The 15,122-nt window shown below is 33.4% G+C and overlaps 1 protein-coding gene and 1 pseudogene across 1 annotated transcript; one reads left to right on the forward strand and one right to left on the reverse strand.

Moving 5' to 3' along the window:
- Nucleotides 1–337: 337 nt before the first annotated feature.
- On the forward strand, nucleotides 338–9,628 carry LOC115700975 (uncharacterized). Its single transcript, XM_030628655.2, has 14 exons — nucleotides 338–1,025; nucleotides 1,850–1,939; nucleotides 2,172–2,234; nucleotides 2,814–2,900; nucleotides 3,010–3,162; nucleotides 3,253–3,398; nucleotides 3,823–4,057; nucleotides 4,176–4,286; nucleotides 4,809–5,867; nucleotides 5,968–6,231; nucleotides 6,593–6,778; nucleotides 6,880–8,034; nucleotides 8,217–8,555; nucleotides 8,726–9,628. The coding sequence occupies exons 1-14, from the start codon at nucleotides 600–602 to the stop codon at nucleotides 9,212–9,214; spliced, it is 4,803 nt and encodes a 1,600-aa protein (XP_030484515.1). The 5' UTR covers nucleotides 338–599; the 3' UTR covers nucleotides 9,215–9,628.
- LOC115701764 (U2 spliceosomal RNA) lies at nucleotides 2,534–2,701 on the reverse strand (annotated as a pseudogene).
- Nucleotides 9,629–15,122: the final 5,494 nt, after the last annotated feature.

Raw genomic sequence — 15,122 nt, forward strand, 5'->3', positions numbered from 1 at the left:
TATATGTATATTGGTTTGATTTGTATATAAATAGAGATGGAAATAAATTATTATTGGAGTTTAAGATACAATAGTCTTTTTTTAATTTTTTTTCTATGAAATATTAAATAATTTATTATTAAAAAAATAACCGATCTAAAATAACCGATCCAATCCACACTATTGCGAATCGGATTGGATTAGATTTAAACTCTTATGCGGATCGGATTGGATCCAAAATATGAAATCTGCAGTTAGTGCGGATTGGATGTTGTTTGACCATGCGGGTTGGATCGGATGAACACCCCTAATTCTAATCGTCTCTTTCACAAAGCTCTTTTGAAACGACACGTCGTTTAACCTAAGCGACACATTGTTGTCGTTTCTTCCAAGCTTTGCTGTACTATCGTTTAAAATACGGTGTCGTTTTGTACTTCCAATCAGTACCTCTGTCGTCCCTCCCTTTCACTAAGCTCTGTGATTCAGAGCCAAAGATTCAAAAACCCTAAAACTCAAAACCCTTCCAATGAACTCTTTCACTCTTTGTATGGCTTAAACCAGAACAAGCCCTAGCTTTTGCTTCCTCCAATCACTACTGAGTTCTGAATCAAATTACGACAATGACGAAGGTGTACGGCACTGGGGCGTACGATTTCAAGCGTCACCATGTTGCTGAGTACCCGGTGGGGTCACAGCACCAGCTTTCCGATAAGCCGGTGGAGTCCAAACCCGGTTCCACAACGCTTCCCAGCTCAATCACGTTGTCGGAGATTCAGCAGGACCGGCTCACTCAACTTGCTATGGAGAATTGGTCCAAAGCTGGTGAAGCAGCCAAGTCGAAGAAGCCGTTCAAGCCGGAGCTGGTTAAGGAGATTTATGAGACGGAGTTATTGGTTAAAGAGGGTCAGAGAAAGCCTGTTCCTTTGCAGAGAGTTATGATTTTGGAGGTCAGTCAGTATTTGGAGAACTATCTTTGGCCCAATTTCGATCCCGAGACCGCGACTTTTGAGCATGTGATGTCGATGATAATCATGATTAATGAAAAGGTTTGGAGTTTTTTTTTTTTTTTAATCTTTGAATGTTTTAGTATTGTATTACATTTCGACAATTACAAGCTAAGATTGTATCTTGGAGAACTTCACTTATATTTTGGCTTTGAGAACTTTTTCAGTAGAAGTCATAGGCTTATAATTCAATTTTTTTGGGGCTATGGGGTTGGTGAGTTATGAATGGTAAGCTCACATTTGCTAATTGAAGTACTTTTATGTGAGTTTGTGTTGTAGAATTTTGTTCTTATGAGGTCATATAGACTCTAACTAGTAGGAGTGTTATGAGTTAGTCTATTTGGTAATAGGAAGAGAGGAGAGGAAGTAAGGAAGTATATTGTTCTTGTAATGTTTGGTATGAATGGAAGATAATGCCAAATTTGTTTGTTGGAAAGGTGAAGTGGAAGAAATGAGGATATTTTAGCTGTATTGAACAGCTCACACCTAAAATCTCTCAAATGTGAAATGTTGGGAGGATAGAAATTTAAAAAAATTTATGAAATTCATTTCCTAATGTCTGCCCTAAGAAAATTCTTCCTACCTATCAATCACTCTATTCTAATCATCAAGTAAGGTCTATGCCTTTCATCCTCCTTATACATCTACCTCTTACCATACACACTCCAAGTTTATTGCCCCACTCCTCTTCACATTATCAGTTGACTGGTTTGCACATATTTATATTGATTTTATTTTTCACCGAAAATTAAACTGATGCATTGGTATAATTGTTCTTAATACTTCTTTTCCTTTGTATTGAGGTTTTCATAAGGGAATACGTAAAGATTTTGGTCAGATTACTTATTTGTCTTTTCAACTTGCAGTTTCGAGAAAATGTGGCAGCTTGGGTTTGTTTTTATGATCGGAAAGATGTGTTTCAGGGTTTTCTTCAGAGGGTTCTTCGTCTTAAGGAGGTTTGTTCCATATTTTTGAAAGTCGGTTTTTTTCCCTCCTTTGTAAAGGATGTATAATTACTTGGTCACTTAATGTAGTTTGATTTGAAGTTGACTTTATTTTGACATTTAGTAAATTTATCAAGTTATAACCTTTAGTTGAAGGAGCCACAAGTCAGATATAAGATTGCAAATGATTGATGTTGGTGTTTGAGATTAATGATTAAGTTGTTATTTCCAATCGTGGTTGCAGGGAAGGGAACTAAGTATCGCAGAGAAAACAAATTATTTGGTCTTCATGATTAATGCATTTCAGGTATCATTTCTTTTGCAATACAGTTTTCCTTATAAACAATTAACTATTTTAACTTCATTGATATTTAGGCCAATTATTTGTTTTTCATGTTGTCAGAGTTATATTTTATAATCGTGTTACTGTTTTCCTTTTAAAAACTGACTAGACCCTAGATTACTTTAGATTTCAGTTTCTTCTAGGATGGCTAATTTTGAAGTAGGTAGCATAATGTTGATATTTGATGTCACTACTTGCTTAACATTGCACAATTTTGGTACACTTATTCATTTTTTCTTACTCTGTTTTACATTTTTTTTTTTGGAGGGTGCGCCAGGCCCATGTTGTAGTGCAACACATAGGCGACACGTAAAGGCCCGAGTAGCAAGCTACTGAATGGGCCTTTCCCTTTAAAAAATTAATTTAATATCGTGTGGGCCGTTGGCCCACATATCAGATATTTAATGGCATGCTGAATATTTAATGGCAATTTCTGTCTTTTCTGATTTACCTGGATTTTTGAGTATATGATATCTTACATTTTAGCACCGTAAAAATTTGGACATTTGTGATAGTTTTTTTAACAATGGTATTGTTTCGCAGAGTTTGGAAGATGAGGTGGTCAGTGAGACAATCCTTAGATTGGCAAGTTTGCCAACTTGGCACAGTTTGTCCTATGGTAGATTTCAGGTAAGCTTCAATTTCAATATTCATTTAGGATTTTTTTCTTCTGATTGGAATTATACATGAATGAAAAACTTATATGTTTGTGATTTGTTTGTTTTTTCCCCATCGGTAGATGGAGCTTTCTTTGAACACAGACTTGATCAAGAAATGGAAGAGAATGCTAAAAAGGGAGGCGAAGGAAGTTGCAAAACGCGGTGAGACTTTTGATCCCGTAAACATGCCTGAAGTGAAGTTTTTGAGAAGTCTCATCGAGGAATTTCTTGAGGTTGTTTTTCACACTTACTTTTTGGTGATATGTTTTGGTAAATCATTGTATATATGTGGGAACTAATGGCTACTTTTCATGTCCTTACAGATACTTGATTCCAAAGTTTTTCCCTCAGAGCAGGGTATCAATGGAGATACTAATAAAATCGGTCATGTTGGTGACGCATGTATCTTGTACTGCGAGAGATTTATGGAATTTCTGATTGACCTTTTGAGCCAATTGCCTACAAGGAGGTATTATCACATCTTTTTTCCTTATTAAAATGAGATTTCTTTTTCGATACTTCAATACTTAAATGTTGTCTTCTAGTGCAGGTAATATACTTGTGTGTGTGTGTGTGGAAAGATATTACTTAGCAAAAAGGAAAGAGATATTATTTGGGAGTGTTCTCTTGTTTCTCCCATCAGCTATTTCTTTTTTTTTTTAGTTAATAACTCATGAATTTTACTTTCTACCAATCCTAAGTTTCTACTTTTTATTAAATAAGTGTACAAACACGTTATCTTGTTTGTCATGCATTAGTTTCTCTCTGTAGAAGATGAGACTTTTGCATACCCACTTTAATCTGATTTTATTAAAAAGTTGATGTTTTTTCTATTATACACTATTTTGACTTTTCTTACCATAATACTTCTCCCTTCCAATATTTGGTCACAGGTACTTGAGACCTCTTGTTGCTGATGTTGCTGTTGTTGCCAAATGCCACTTAAGTGCTCTTTATAGACATGAAAAGGGAAAACTTTTTGCACAACTTGTTGATTTACTACAGTTTTATGAAGGCTTTGAGATTAATGATCATGTTGGGACACAACTGACCGATGATGAGGTGCTTCAGTCTCACTATGATCGCCTGCAATCTTTCCAACTATTTGCTTTTAAAAAGGTTTCCAAGGTCAGTATAGGAGATGTGATTAATAATGTAAACTATAAAGCATCCTCCCTTGGATAATAGATAAAATTTGGAGGAAGGTACTTATTAATGAATTCCTTTTCTTTTTATCTTCTTGTAGTTGAGGGACCTTGCGTTGGCTAACATTGGTGCAATTAACAAGCGCAATGATCTCTCCAAGAAATTGTCTGTTCTTTCTTCTGAAGAATTGAAGGATTTGGTTTGTCACAAGGTATTTTTCATGACACATTGATAGCCAGGTTTTATGTATGCTTTTAGTGTGATAAGTACCTGCTTTATGTCTTCATAATTTAATAAAACCCCTTAAGAAGAATGTGTGAAGATTGTTTGGTCTCTGTTTGTGTTTCTCTCTCTTTCTCTCTCTCTTAATTTTCCTCTTGCGTGAAATGTGGATTGCTTATTGGTTTTGTAGATAGCGATAATATGGTTTGTTGTTTATGATTTGGTGGTTCTTACAAGCTCTATTTTCTTAGGCCAGACCCATTTCTTCTGCATTATTTAAGATTTTTCTATTCTATATTCCTCTGTAAGTAACATGCAAGTATTTTGTATAATGTATACTACTTTATGGGCATCTGATGCTGGTTGGAACTGGTCGTTAGCCTACGTGCTTTCGGTGGCCTCAGATAATGTGGATTTTTTTCATTCATGTAATTTGTTGTTAGAGGAACATTTAATTTGAGTTCATGTATCTAGCTGTGGTAGTGTTGCTTATACTCTTACCTTATTGCAGCTTAAATTGGTGTCAACAGATGATCCTTGGTCCAATAGGGATGATTTTCTCATTGAAGTCATGGTTTCCTTTTTTGAGAAGCAACAATCTCAAAAAGAAGCCATAAATGCTCTTCCACTGTACCCTAATGAACAGATTATGTGGGATGAAAGCGTTGTACCTAGCATTAATTACTCGGGGGAGGGTTGTCTGGCACTTCCAAAACTTAATTTACAATTTCTAACACTTCATGATTATCTTTTGAGAAATTTCAATCTCTTCCGTCTTGAATCAACATATGAAATTCGTGAGGATATTCAAGAAGCTGTCCCACATCTTCTGGCCCATATTAATAATGAAGGAGAAGCTGGTTTTCGTGGCTGGTCGAGGATGGCTGTTCCAATTAGAGAATTTAAAATTGCTCAGGTAAAGCAGCCAAACATTGGAGAAGTTAAACCATCTTCTGTAACAGCAGAAGTCACTTTTAGCATTTCTAGCTATAAAGCACAGATAAGATCAGAATGGAATTCTCTTAAAGAGCACGATGTTCTGTTTCTACTTTCTATCCGTCCTTCATTTGAGCCGCTAAGTGCAGAAGAAGCTGCCAAGGCTAGTGTCCCACAAAGACTTGGACTTCAATTTGTACGGGGATGTGAAGTTATTGAGATGCGTGATGAGGAGGGAACTTTAATGAATGATTTTACTGGAAAAATTAAACGGGATGAATGGAAACCACCGAAAGGGGAACTGAGAACTGTAACTGTTGCATTAGATACAGCACAGTACCACATGGATGTAAGCAATATTGCTGAGAAAGGTGAAGAAGATGTTTACGGGACTTTTAATATATTGATGAGGAGGAAGCCTAAGGAGAACAACTTTAAAGCTATTTTAGAATCTATAAGGGATCTTATGAATGAGTATTGCATTGTTCCTGACTGGTTGCACAATATATTTTTGGGTTACGGGAATCCTTCTGCAGCACAATGGACTAATATGCCTGATCTCTTGAAAACAGTGGATTTCAAAGATACTTTTCTTGATGCAGACCATTTAAAAGAAAGTTTTCCAGATTATCAGGTAGCTGAAAATTCTTCCCTCTTTTTTGTTTTTTGTATCTATTTGTATGGTAATGCTGTTGCCGATGAACCATTTTTCATTTCCATTTACCAACCTGCAGGTTTGTTTTACAAATTCCGATGGTACAGAAAATTTGGACCCTAGACCTCCTTTCAGAATTACTCTTCCCAAGATGCTGAAAAGCAGCACTCATGCTCTTCCTGGGAATAAGAAGTCTGCAGCTGATTCAAAGAATGATGTCTCTATGGCTGATGCCGATAGCGAGAAAGAGAAACTTTTTGTTGAGGCATACACCCCTCCTGACCCCGGTCCGTATCCCCAAGATCAACCGAGACTGAACTCAGTTAGATTTACACCCATACAGGTTCTATGAATCTTCTTTTTTCAAGATATTACTTTTCTTTAGATAAGTGGGAAGTTTTCTTGAGGTTAAATTTTATAAAATTTGTTGGTGTATATTGTACTACTTGTATGTTTGGCATCTAGAAACAAATTATGTGGTACCAACTTCGGGAATTTGAACAAAAAAATTGCTTTTGGTAAATTGTTTGGTCCAAGGAATCCTTTTTCTTTTTTCTTTTTCCTTTCTCATTGTCCCCCCTACCATTGGTTCATCTAAATTTTTTCTAGTTTAATTGTCAACTAAAATGGACTTCACAGAAACTTTTGTTTGTGTTATGTGTTCCATTTTTCACTGATTACTTGTATTTTATCACACTGTACAGATTGGAGCAATCATCTCGGGAGTTCAGCCAGGACTAACTATGGTTGTGGGTCCACCTGGTACAGGAAAGACTGATACTGCTGTGCAGATCCTGAATGTTCTTTATCATAATTGTCCTTCTCAGAGAACATTGATAATCACTCATTCCAATCAGGCCCTTAATGACCTTTTTGAGAAGATAATGCAGGTATCTGCTCGAATTTAGTTACTATGGGGAAAACGGTGGTAGTGCATTGTTTTGTGTATATGTGTGTGTGTAACTTTTTAATTAATCATTTGATATTTCAGAGGGATGTGCCTGCTCGCTATCTTCTTCGACTTGGTCAAGGTGAACAAGAGCTTGCAACTGATCTTGACTTCAGCCGGCAAGGTCGTGTGAATGCGATGCTTGTAAGGCGGTTAGAATTACTCAGTGAAGTGGAGAGGTTGGCAAGATCTCTCCAACTCCCCGAGGATGTAGGCTATACCTGTGAAACAGCTGGGTACTTTTGGCTGCTTCATGTGTACTCCCGATGGGAGCTATTTCTGGCTGCTTGTGCTGAGAGTGAAAATAAACCATCATTTGTTAAGGACCGGTTTCCATTCAAGGAGTTCTTTTCCAACACAGCTCATCCAGTCTTCACGGGGGAGTCATTTGATAAAGACATGTGGGCCGCTAAAGGATGCTTTAGTCATCTCAAGACTATGTTCCAAGAACTTGAAGAGTGTAGGGCATTTGAATTACTCAAATCAACCGCTGATCGGGCAAATTATTTAATGACAAAGCAAGCCAAGATTGTTGCTATGACTTGCACTCATGCAGCTTTAAAGAGGAAGGACTTTCTTCAGTTGGGTTTCAAGTATGACAATTTGCTGATGGAAGAAAGTGCCCAGATTTTGGAGATTGAAACGTTCATTCCTATGTTGCTTCAGAGGCAGGAAGATGGTTATGCCCGGCTTAAACGATGTATTCTGATTGGTGACCATCATCAATTGCCTCCTGTTGTTAAGAACATGGCTTTCCAGAAGTATAGCCACATGGATCAGAGTCTCTTTACAAGATTTGTTCGTCTTGGCATTCCTTATATTGAACTTAATGCCCAAGGTAGAGCTCGGCCGAGTATTGCACAACTTTACAATTGGAGGTACAGAGATTTGGGAGACCTTTCATATGTTAAAGAGGGTGCAATATTTCATAGAGCAAATGCCGGGTTTTCATACGAGTATCAATTGATAGATGTCCCGGATTATCACGGTAAGGGGGAGAGTGCCCCTTCACCTTGGTTCTACCAAAATGAAGGAGAAGCCGAGTATATTGTCAGCGTTTATATATACATGCGCTTACTAGGGTATCCTGCAAATAAAATTTCTATTTTGACAACATACAATGGGCAGAAGCTCTTGCTTCGTGATGTTATAAATCGACGTTGTGTTCCATATGACTTCATCGGTCCTCCTAACAAGGTATGGATTATGTGCTTTCTTTGACAGTACTAGAAATGATATATTGGTATGAGGAGAGTTTGGCTGTATGAAATCCTATTGATTAACCATTGAAGACAGGACTTTGAAATTATTTTATTCTAGTTGTAACTTTCACTTGCAGATTCCATCTCTATAATGCTGCTCTTCTTAATGTCTTTCAGGTTACAACAGTTGATAAGTTTCAAGGTCAGCAGAATGATTTTATATTGCTGTCACTTGTGCGTACTCGGTTTGTTGGTCACCTTAGGGATGTTAGAAGATTGGTTGTCGCCATGTCTCGTGCTCGACTTGGCCTGTATGTGTTTTGTCGTCGTTCTCTGTTTGAGCAGTGCTATGAACTTCAACCCACCTTTCAACTTCTACTTCAGAGGCCTGACCGCCTTGGGCTTAATTTAACCGAGATTTCATCGTACACAGAACGCCATGTAGAAGACACTGGTCCCACACATTTGGTCAGTAGTGTAGATGAGATGGTCACCATCTACCAGCAGCTTTATCAGGTATGTTGCTTTCTTCATGGCCTTTTTTGCTACTTTATATTTTGATGAATCGCTTCTCTTGTTACTTTTAATGCTTTATTATGTCAAAGTATAAGCAACTGTGTGTGTATGTAATATGTATATGTGTCTCTGTATTTCTGGTGTATTTATCCATTTTCTTCTCATTTCAGGCAAAGTTTGCACCTTATCCAGGAAAAGCTGCTCTAATGACAGAGGTGTTGGAGGAGCAGAATGATCATCAAAATCCTATATCATTGCCCAATGGCATGGAAGCTGGAGCACCAAATTCTGAAAATGGTGCACCAGATGAAACCATGTCCGTAGCAGCTGAAGTACCAAACTCGGAATACAGTGCACCAGATGAAATCATGTCCGTTGTAGCAGCTGAAGTACCAAACTCTGAAAATGGTGCACCAGATGAAACAATGTCCTTAGCAGCTGAAGTACCAAACTCGGAACACAGTGCAGCAGATGAAAGCATGTCTGATGTAGCAGCTGAAGTACTAAGCTCCGAGAATGGGGCACCCGAAAATGTACCAGATGAAAGCAACATGAAAGAAGACTCAAAATCAAATGGTCCCGAGAGTCATTTGAACAGGGGGGTGATGGATAATAATAATCCTGAAAGTGATTCTCACACAACCAACATGGAAGAATAGATTGGGTTTTCGGTGATTTGCTGACACTACTCTTAATCAGAAGCGGGAACTGTAGCCTCAAGTCTACTCCATACCAACCAGGCAGTGCAATTGACATGACTTCGATCAAGATAAAGCTTCAAAACGTTTACGATTAAAAGGGGTTTACAAATGATCACTTGCTGTTTAGGTTGGAAAGCAAGAATGGTGAGGACTCCAAATCTTCTAACTTACAATTCTCTACTTTTTGTTCAAACTCAGAAATCAAAAATATTTGAGGGTTCCAAATTGATCATGAATGTAATACTTTACCAAGAATGTGTTTGTTGGACATCTCTTGTAAGTAGAAAGAACTTGAAAAATTGTGGAGTATTTCTTCACAATTCAATCTTTTTTGTCTCTCCTTTATCTTAATTCATTTTCATATTTGGATCAGGGCTGTTGAATATGTCAATTCTCTCACAACATTTCTTATGTATCATATTCAAGATCAATATTTTTGGTCTATAAAACTTGTAGATCAATTTGCGGCAAAACTCTCAAACTATCAATTTACTTGCAAAAAACCATTCAACTTTATATTTTAGTGGGAAAATCTTTCAAAGTACTGTTTCGTTTTCAGTCTCGTTAAGTCTTAATTTTGTTCACGTGACAATGACATGTCATTAAAATATTATTTAGCGTGGCCATATTTTACAAGATAAAAATTAAAATGAGTAATTAAAATAAAAATAAAAACTTTAAGAGTATTTTGCGGTAAACCTCCTCAATTATTAATTTACTTACAAAAAACTATCAAATCTTAAGGTTTTTTTGGATAATTTTTATTTTTATTTTAATTACTCATTTTAATTTTTATTTTGTAAAATATGGCCACGTAGGATAATTTTTTAGTGACTTGTCATTGTCACGTGGGCAAAATTAGAACTTAATGAGGCTAGACAGACGACACCTTAAAAATATAAATGCAACAGTACTTTAGAGAATTTTTCTACCAAAAGATGAAGTTGGATGTTTTTTTTGCAAGTAAATTGATAATTGAAGGATTTTACCGCAAATTAATCTGTATTTACAAACTCCATGATGAATAAGATGATGAAGTATTGTAATGATAATAATATTAACACTCATCGATTAAAAACTGTATATAAATTATTATTAGGGATGAAGTATCGAATACTAAAGTTACATAGATTAGCTAGTGTAGATTTATATACAAAATTGAGTAATTATCGTAAATGCATGGATTGATCTTGAACTGGTTAATTAATTCATGTTCTTCATCCAATACCATTTTATTATAGATAATTCAATATGTATATATATATATATACATAATATAAGAAGAAGAAGAAGAAGAAAATCATCTATAAATACACGTACAAGTATATATGTATATATAATTAGTGGAAGTAAATGAATGTGATGAAGAGAATAAATATAATAATGAATTAGTTAGTAATTATTATGAGGATATTTGGGAGGTGGAGGAGACTTGTAGTAGTATAAAGATGATTGATACAAGTCATGAGGAGCCATTGGTACAGTACTTGTACTAGTACTCATCAGCCGCCTTAGTAGAAGTACTACTCCGGCTTCAGATGGCGGCAGAGACGGTGGTGAATTACGATAGATACAATCCGCGGTGGTTGTAGCTGTTGTAGTAGTATTAGTACTAATCATCATCATTAAGCATAATAACGCCAATAAACCATAATACATAATCACTACAACAACACTATTATTATTATTATTCATATTGATCACTTTTATGATCAATTTCAGCTTCAGAAATTATTATACCCTAAATATTAAGACACTTCTTTCATTATATATATATTAGTATATTAGTCCAAATCTAAAGATTATTAATGCTAGTTATATATATATATAACATATGTGCGCGTTTTGATTATATATAACTTTAAATACATGACGTAAACGATCGATCGTGGGATGTAATGGGAAGCCACTTTCACTAATTATTTAATTTTGTTCTTCCTCTAAATAATTAAATTTATATATATAAATAAATATAATTTGTTCATTTATTTTTATATAATTAATTGGATAACAAATATAATATTATTATAAACAATTGATACATACAGCATGAATTGGAAGAGTTTATACAATACAAGTAGAAGTAGTGGTAGTAGTAGTGCTTATATATATTAATTTGGAGACTTAATTATTTTATTATTTACTTTTATATATTTTTTCTCACCAAAGGTAATACTTGTACGAAACCAATATATATACAGTGATAGACCTAGTAGTGTTGATGTGGGGGCTATAGCTCCCACTAACAAAAATATTACTTTTCAAAAAATTAAATATAATTTTTTTTAATTTGATAATTATAGACCAAAATAATAGAAAAGTCCTCATAAAATTAAATAAATCTAGTAACAGTGATTATAATATAGGTATAAATATTTTTAATGATAAATAAACTCCCACAAAGTAAAAATTCTGAGTCCGTCACTATATATATACTAGGTTAATATTACATGCAATACACGTATAATTAACCTTTTTTAATTAAGTTCAATTAAGTAATATTAAGTACAATACATGTGTTTAATTTTTTTTCATTAGGTAATGTATTTTTTTTTTTAATTTTTAAATGGAATTTGAGATTTTGATGTTTAAGAAAAAAAAAATTAGCTATTGCTACATTGTTGTGTCATTTGGATATGATTATATATACGTATTTTTTAAATTTTTAAACTTTTTTTAATTAGGTAACGTATACTATATTCTTAACCAAAACTCACGTGTGTCTATATATAGGCTGGATTCGTAAATTTGATATAAAAGTTTTTTATTCCCAAATTTTACGAAAAATATGGTGTGTGAATCGATTTACCATAACCAAAATGAAAAGCAATCAATTTCTTATTACAATCATTTCAATTTAAACTATAATATTTTAAGTATTTTAAATTAAAATTAAAATTTCTTTATATAAAATATTTAATAAAGAATATTCTGTTAATTAATAGGATATTCTGTTAAAGTTAACGTAGAAACCTAAAAGTATTGTTAAACCAATAATTCTGTTACATAGCCACACTTTATATAGAATAGATACACACACTGGTGCACTAATTAGAATTTTTGCCCCCTAAACTGTAACATGTACCAAATCATGCTCCTTGAACTTTTTTGGCTGTTCAAAATTACCCCTGAATTATTGAGATTGTTAAATTTAAGGATTATTACCTAATTTCATTCAATTTTACTATTTCAGTGATTGTTTATGTACTAAACCATGCTCCTCAGACTTTGATATCTACCAAATTAATCATACCCCTCGAACTTTGACATGTACTAAATCATGCATTCTGAACTTTGGTACCATTAAATTTCTCTACCTCAAACTTTGCATTTGATAACATGGTTCTTCTCATAGAACCTCTTGACTCACCAGAACTTTATGTCAACTTGTACATCTTTCTCGATTTCTCTATTGTCAGTTATAAGTGCAAACAAATAACAGAACTTTAGAGCTTACGACTTAAAATAATGTTTTCTTGAATTTCAATACCTTCTTTAGAACAGTCCAATTAGCTAGGAATAGGTCTGACTCAGTGGACAATGGGTGAAAAATGGGCCGACTCGATCCAAAAATCATTGTTTGGATGAGTGGACTCAATTTTCGGAAGCAACATTCTGACATCTATACTGGATGTGTGTCGGACTTCTGATTTAAGTGATTCTAGTGGTGTTAGATTTGTCTTGTTGAAAGCTTTGACTTGATATGTAATACCTTTATGTTTAACTCTAATACTTATTTATTGTGCGCGAAAGCAATAAATAGCATGATATGATATATCAAAGCAAAAAAAAAATAAAACATACAAAATTACATGGTTCGACAATTCGCCTACTCCACGGGAGGCAACTGATATTATTAAACTGAGTAGAAAATATACAAATTACAATGTAAATTTGCACACAAATTATATCTCTCGAGTATTTTTCTCAAAGTTTTTCTACAAACTGAATAAAAATACTCACATATTCACTTACTATTTTTCCAACCAAAAGTTTGGCTGCTCTCTAAAATTTATCCACTACCTTGAACTGATACATTATGCTCTTCAAAGAGCTTCATGGAAAAAATTCATTTCCAACCATATATAATTAACGAGGGAGCATAAATTAATAACTATTGCGTAACTTCATTGATTAATAAAGCAAATAATAAATTTGAAATCTCTTAATCATCATTCAACCATGTATTAACTTCAAACCATTTCAATAGTTTCACTTTTGAGCCAAATCCAAATATCCAATGTGTATATATTAATAGATATATATTTTGAAAGTAATATTATGTGTGTATATAAATAAATAAAGGGAATCATCATATAATTCCTATATATGTTGTTATAGGCTTAATTAAGAGGAATGAAGAGTAGTCATGTGTTGATCAGATCGATCTATAGTGCCTCTCCTCTATCTCCATTCTCCAAGGAATTAAGGCCACTTGCATATATGCAAAATATTTAATGTTACAATAGAAATTAAAGATAACTTAACCAAAGTGAGTGAGGCAGTACTTAATTATGATCATCACCACACCACACATTCGCCAGAATATATATTTATTTATATATAATATTTATGATGTTGTTGTCGTGAGTGTCAGCCACCAATATTTTGTGGGAATGACATATATTAGATTAGATTAGAGGTGGGCCAATCCCACCAATTAATCCTTAACATGCATGAGATGATATTGGACAGCCACCTACTTTACTGCTACTTATTATTATTTTATTAACATAATTACTTATCCACTCTCATATAATTTAATAAAATAATTTTTAAAAAATATCAATTATTATAATCGTAGTGCGCCACTTATAGATAATGTTAAACACCATCAATGTTCAGTTAGTTCAAAACTGTTATAACTAATTGAATAATTCAAATTAATATTAGATTACATCAAAGTAAAAAAAAAATAAGAATTTTATTTATATATAGACTTTATGAGCAAACAGTAGGACATTTTACTAAAGCTCTCATCAAAAAATTATAAAATTACATTAAATAAAATATGAGATGCCACCTCATTAATCTTAAACTCTTCTTGAATAATGAGTATTACTGAACACTATTAATTGGTGCCAATATTTTTTATACCTAATGTCTCATGATTAGTTAGTAATATTTTTTAAAAACTATTTTCTTTAGTTATATAAAGTTTAATATTTAATTACACTAAAAACATTTAGTGATATGATACCCAACAAAAAATACTAAGCTTCAATAACATCTTTTAAGGATTCTCATTTATATTATATATGCCACTGAGGGGTCGTTTGGAACGCCGTATTAGGTCGTATTGTATTGTATTGTATTATATTTGAATTGGATTATATATCATATTTTTATATAATAGTATGTTAAACTTTAATTTATACTAGAATATTATATATTTAGGTGTCCATAAAAATTAATACCACATATAGTTTTACATAAAAATATTGCATAAAATACAATTTAATACAATACAATACAATACAATACGACTTAATACGTCATTCCAAACGAGCCCTGAGTGACCTTTTTATCACCCAATAAAACTCCACACTTTATTTCAATGAAAACCACAAACCTCTCAAACATATCTATCTCTTCCTATAAAGTGGTACGCATATTTATATCCATATGACAACTTTAATTTCCTTTCAAATATCTTTCCTAACATAATAATTTCAACCTTTTTCCAACAATTAATAAATATATAATTTCCACCTTCTATAAATTCTTTCTTTTTCTTAAGTTTTTTAAATTACAAAAATCTTTCTATTTGAATAAAAAATTAAAAAAATATATTTTGAACTTTTAAGAAGCTATTTTAAAAATAAAATAATAAAAAAAAAAGTGTCTTGATAAATCTATATTTTAA

Source organism: Cannabis sativa, chromosome 8, assembly GCF_029168945.1.
Source record: "Cannabis sativa cultivar Pink pepper isolate KNU-18-1 chromosome 8, ASM2916894v1, whole genome shotgun sequence".
In the NCBI taxonomy this organism is placed as follows: domain Eukaryota; kingdom Viridiplantae; phylum Streptophyta; class Magnoliopsida; order Rosales; family Cannabaceae; genus Cannabis; species Cannabis sativa.

Excerpts from the sequence above, each read along its gene's own strand:
- LOC115700975 (XM_030628655.2), top strand. The coding sequence starts at position 600 with ATGACGAAGGTGTACGGCACTGGGGCGTACGATTTCAAGCGTCACCAT. Across the intron at positions 1,940-2,171 it reads GGGTTCTTCGTCTTAAGGAG|GGAAGGGAACTAAGTATCGC; the intron begins GTTTGTTCCATA and ends TCGTGGTTGCAG. Across the intron at positions 6,779-6,879 it reads TTTTTGAGAAGATAATGCAG|AGGGATGTGCCTGCTCGCTA; the intron begins GTATCTGCTCGA and ends TTGATATTTCAG.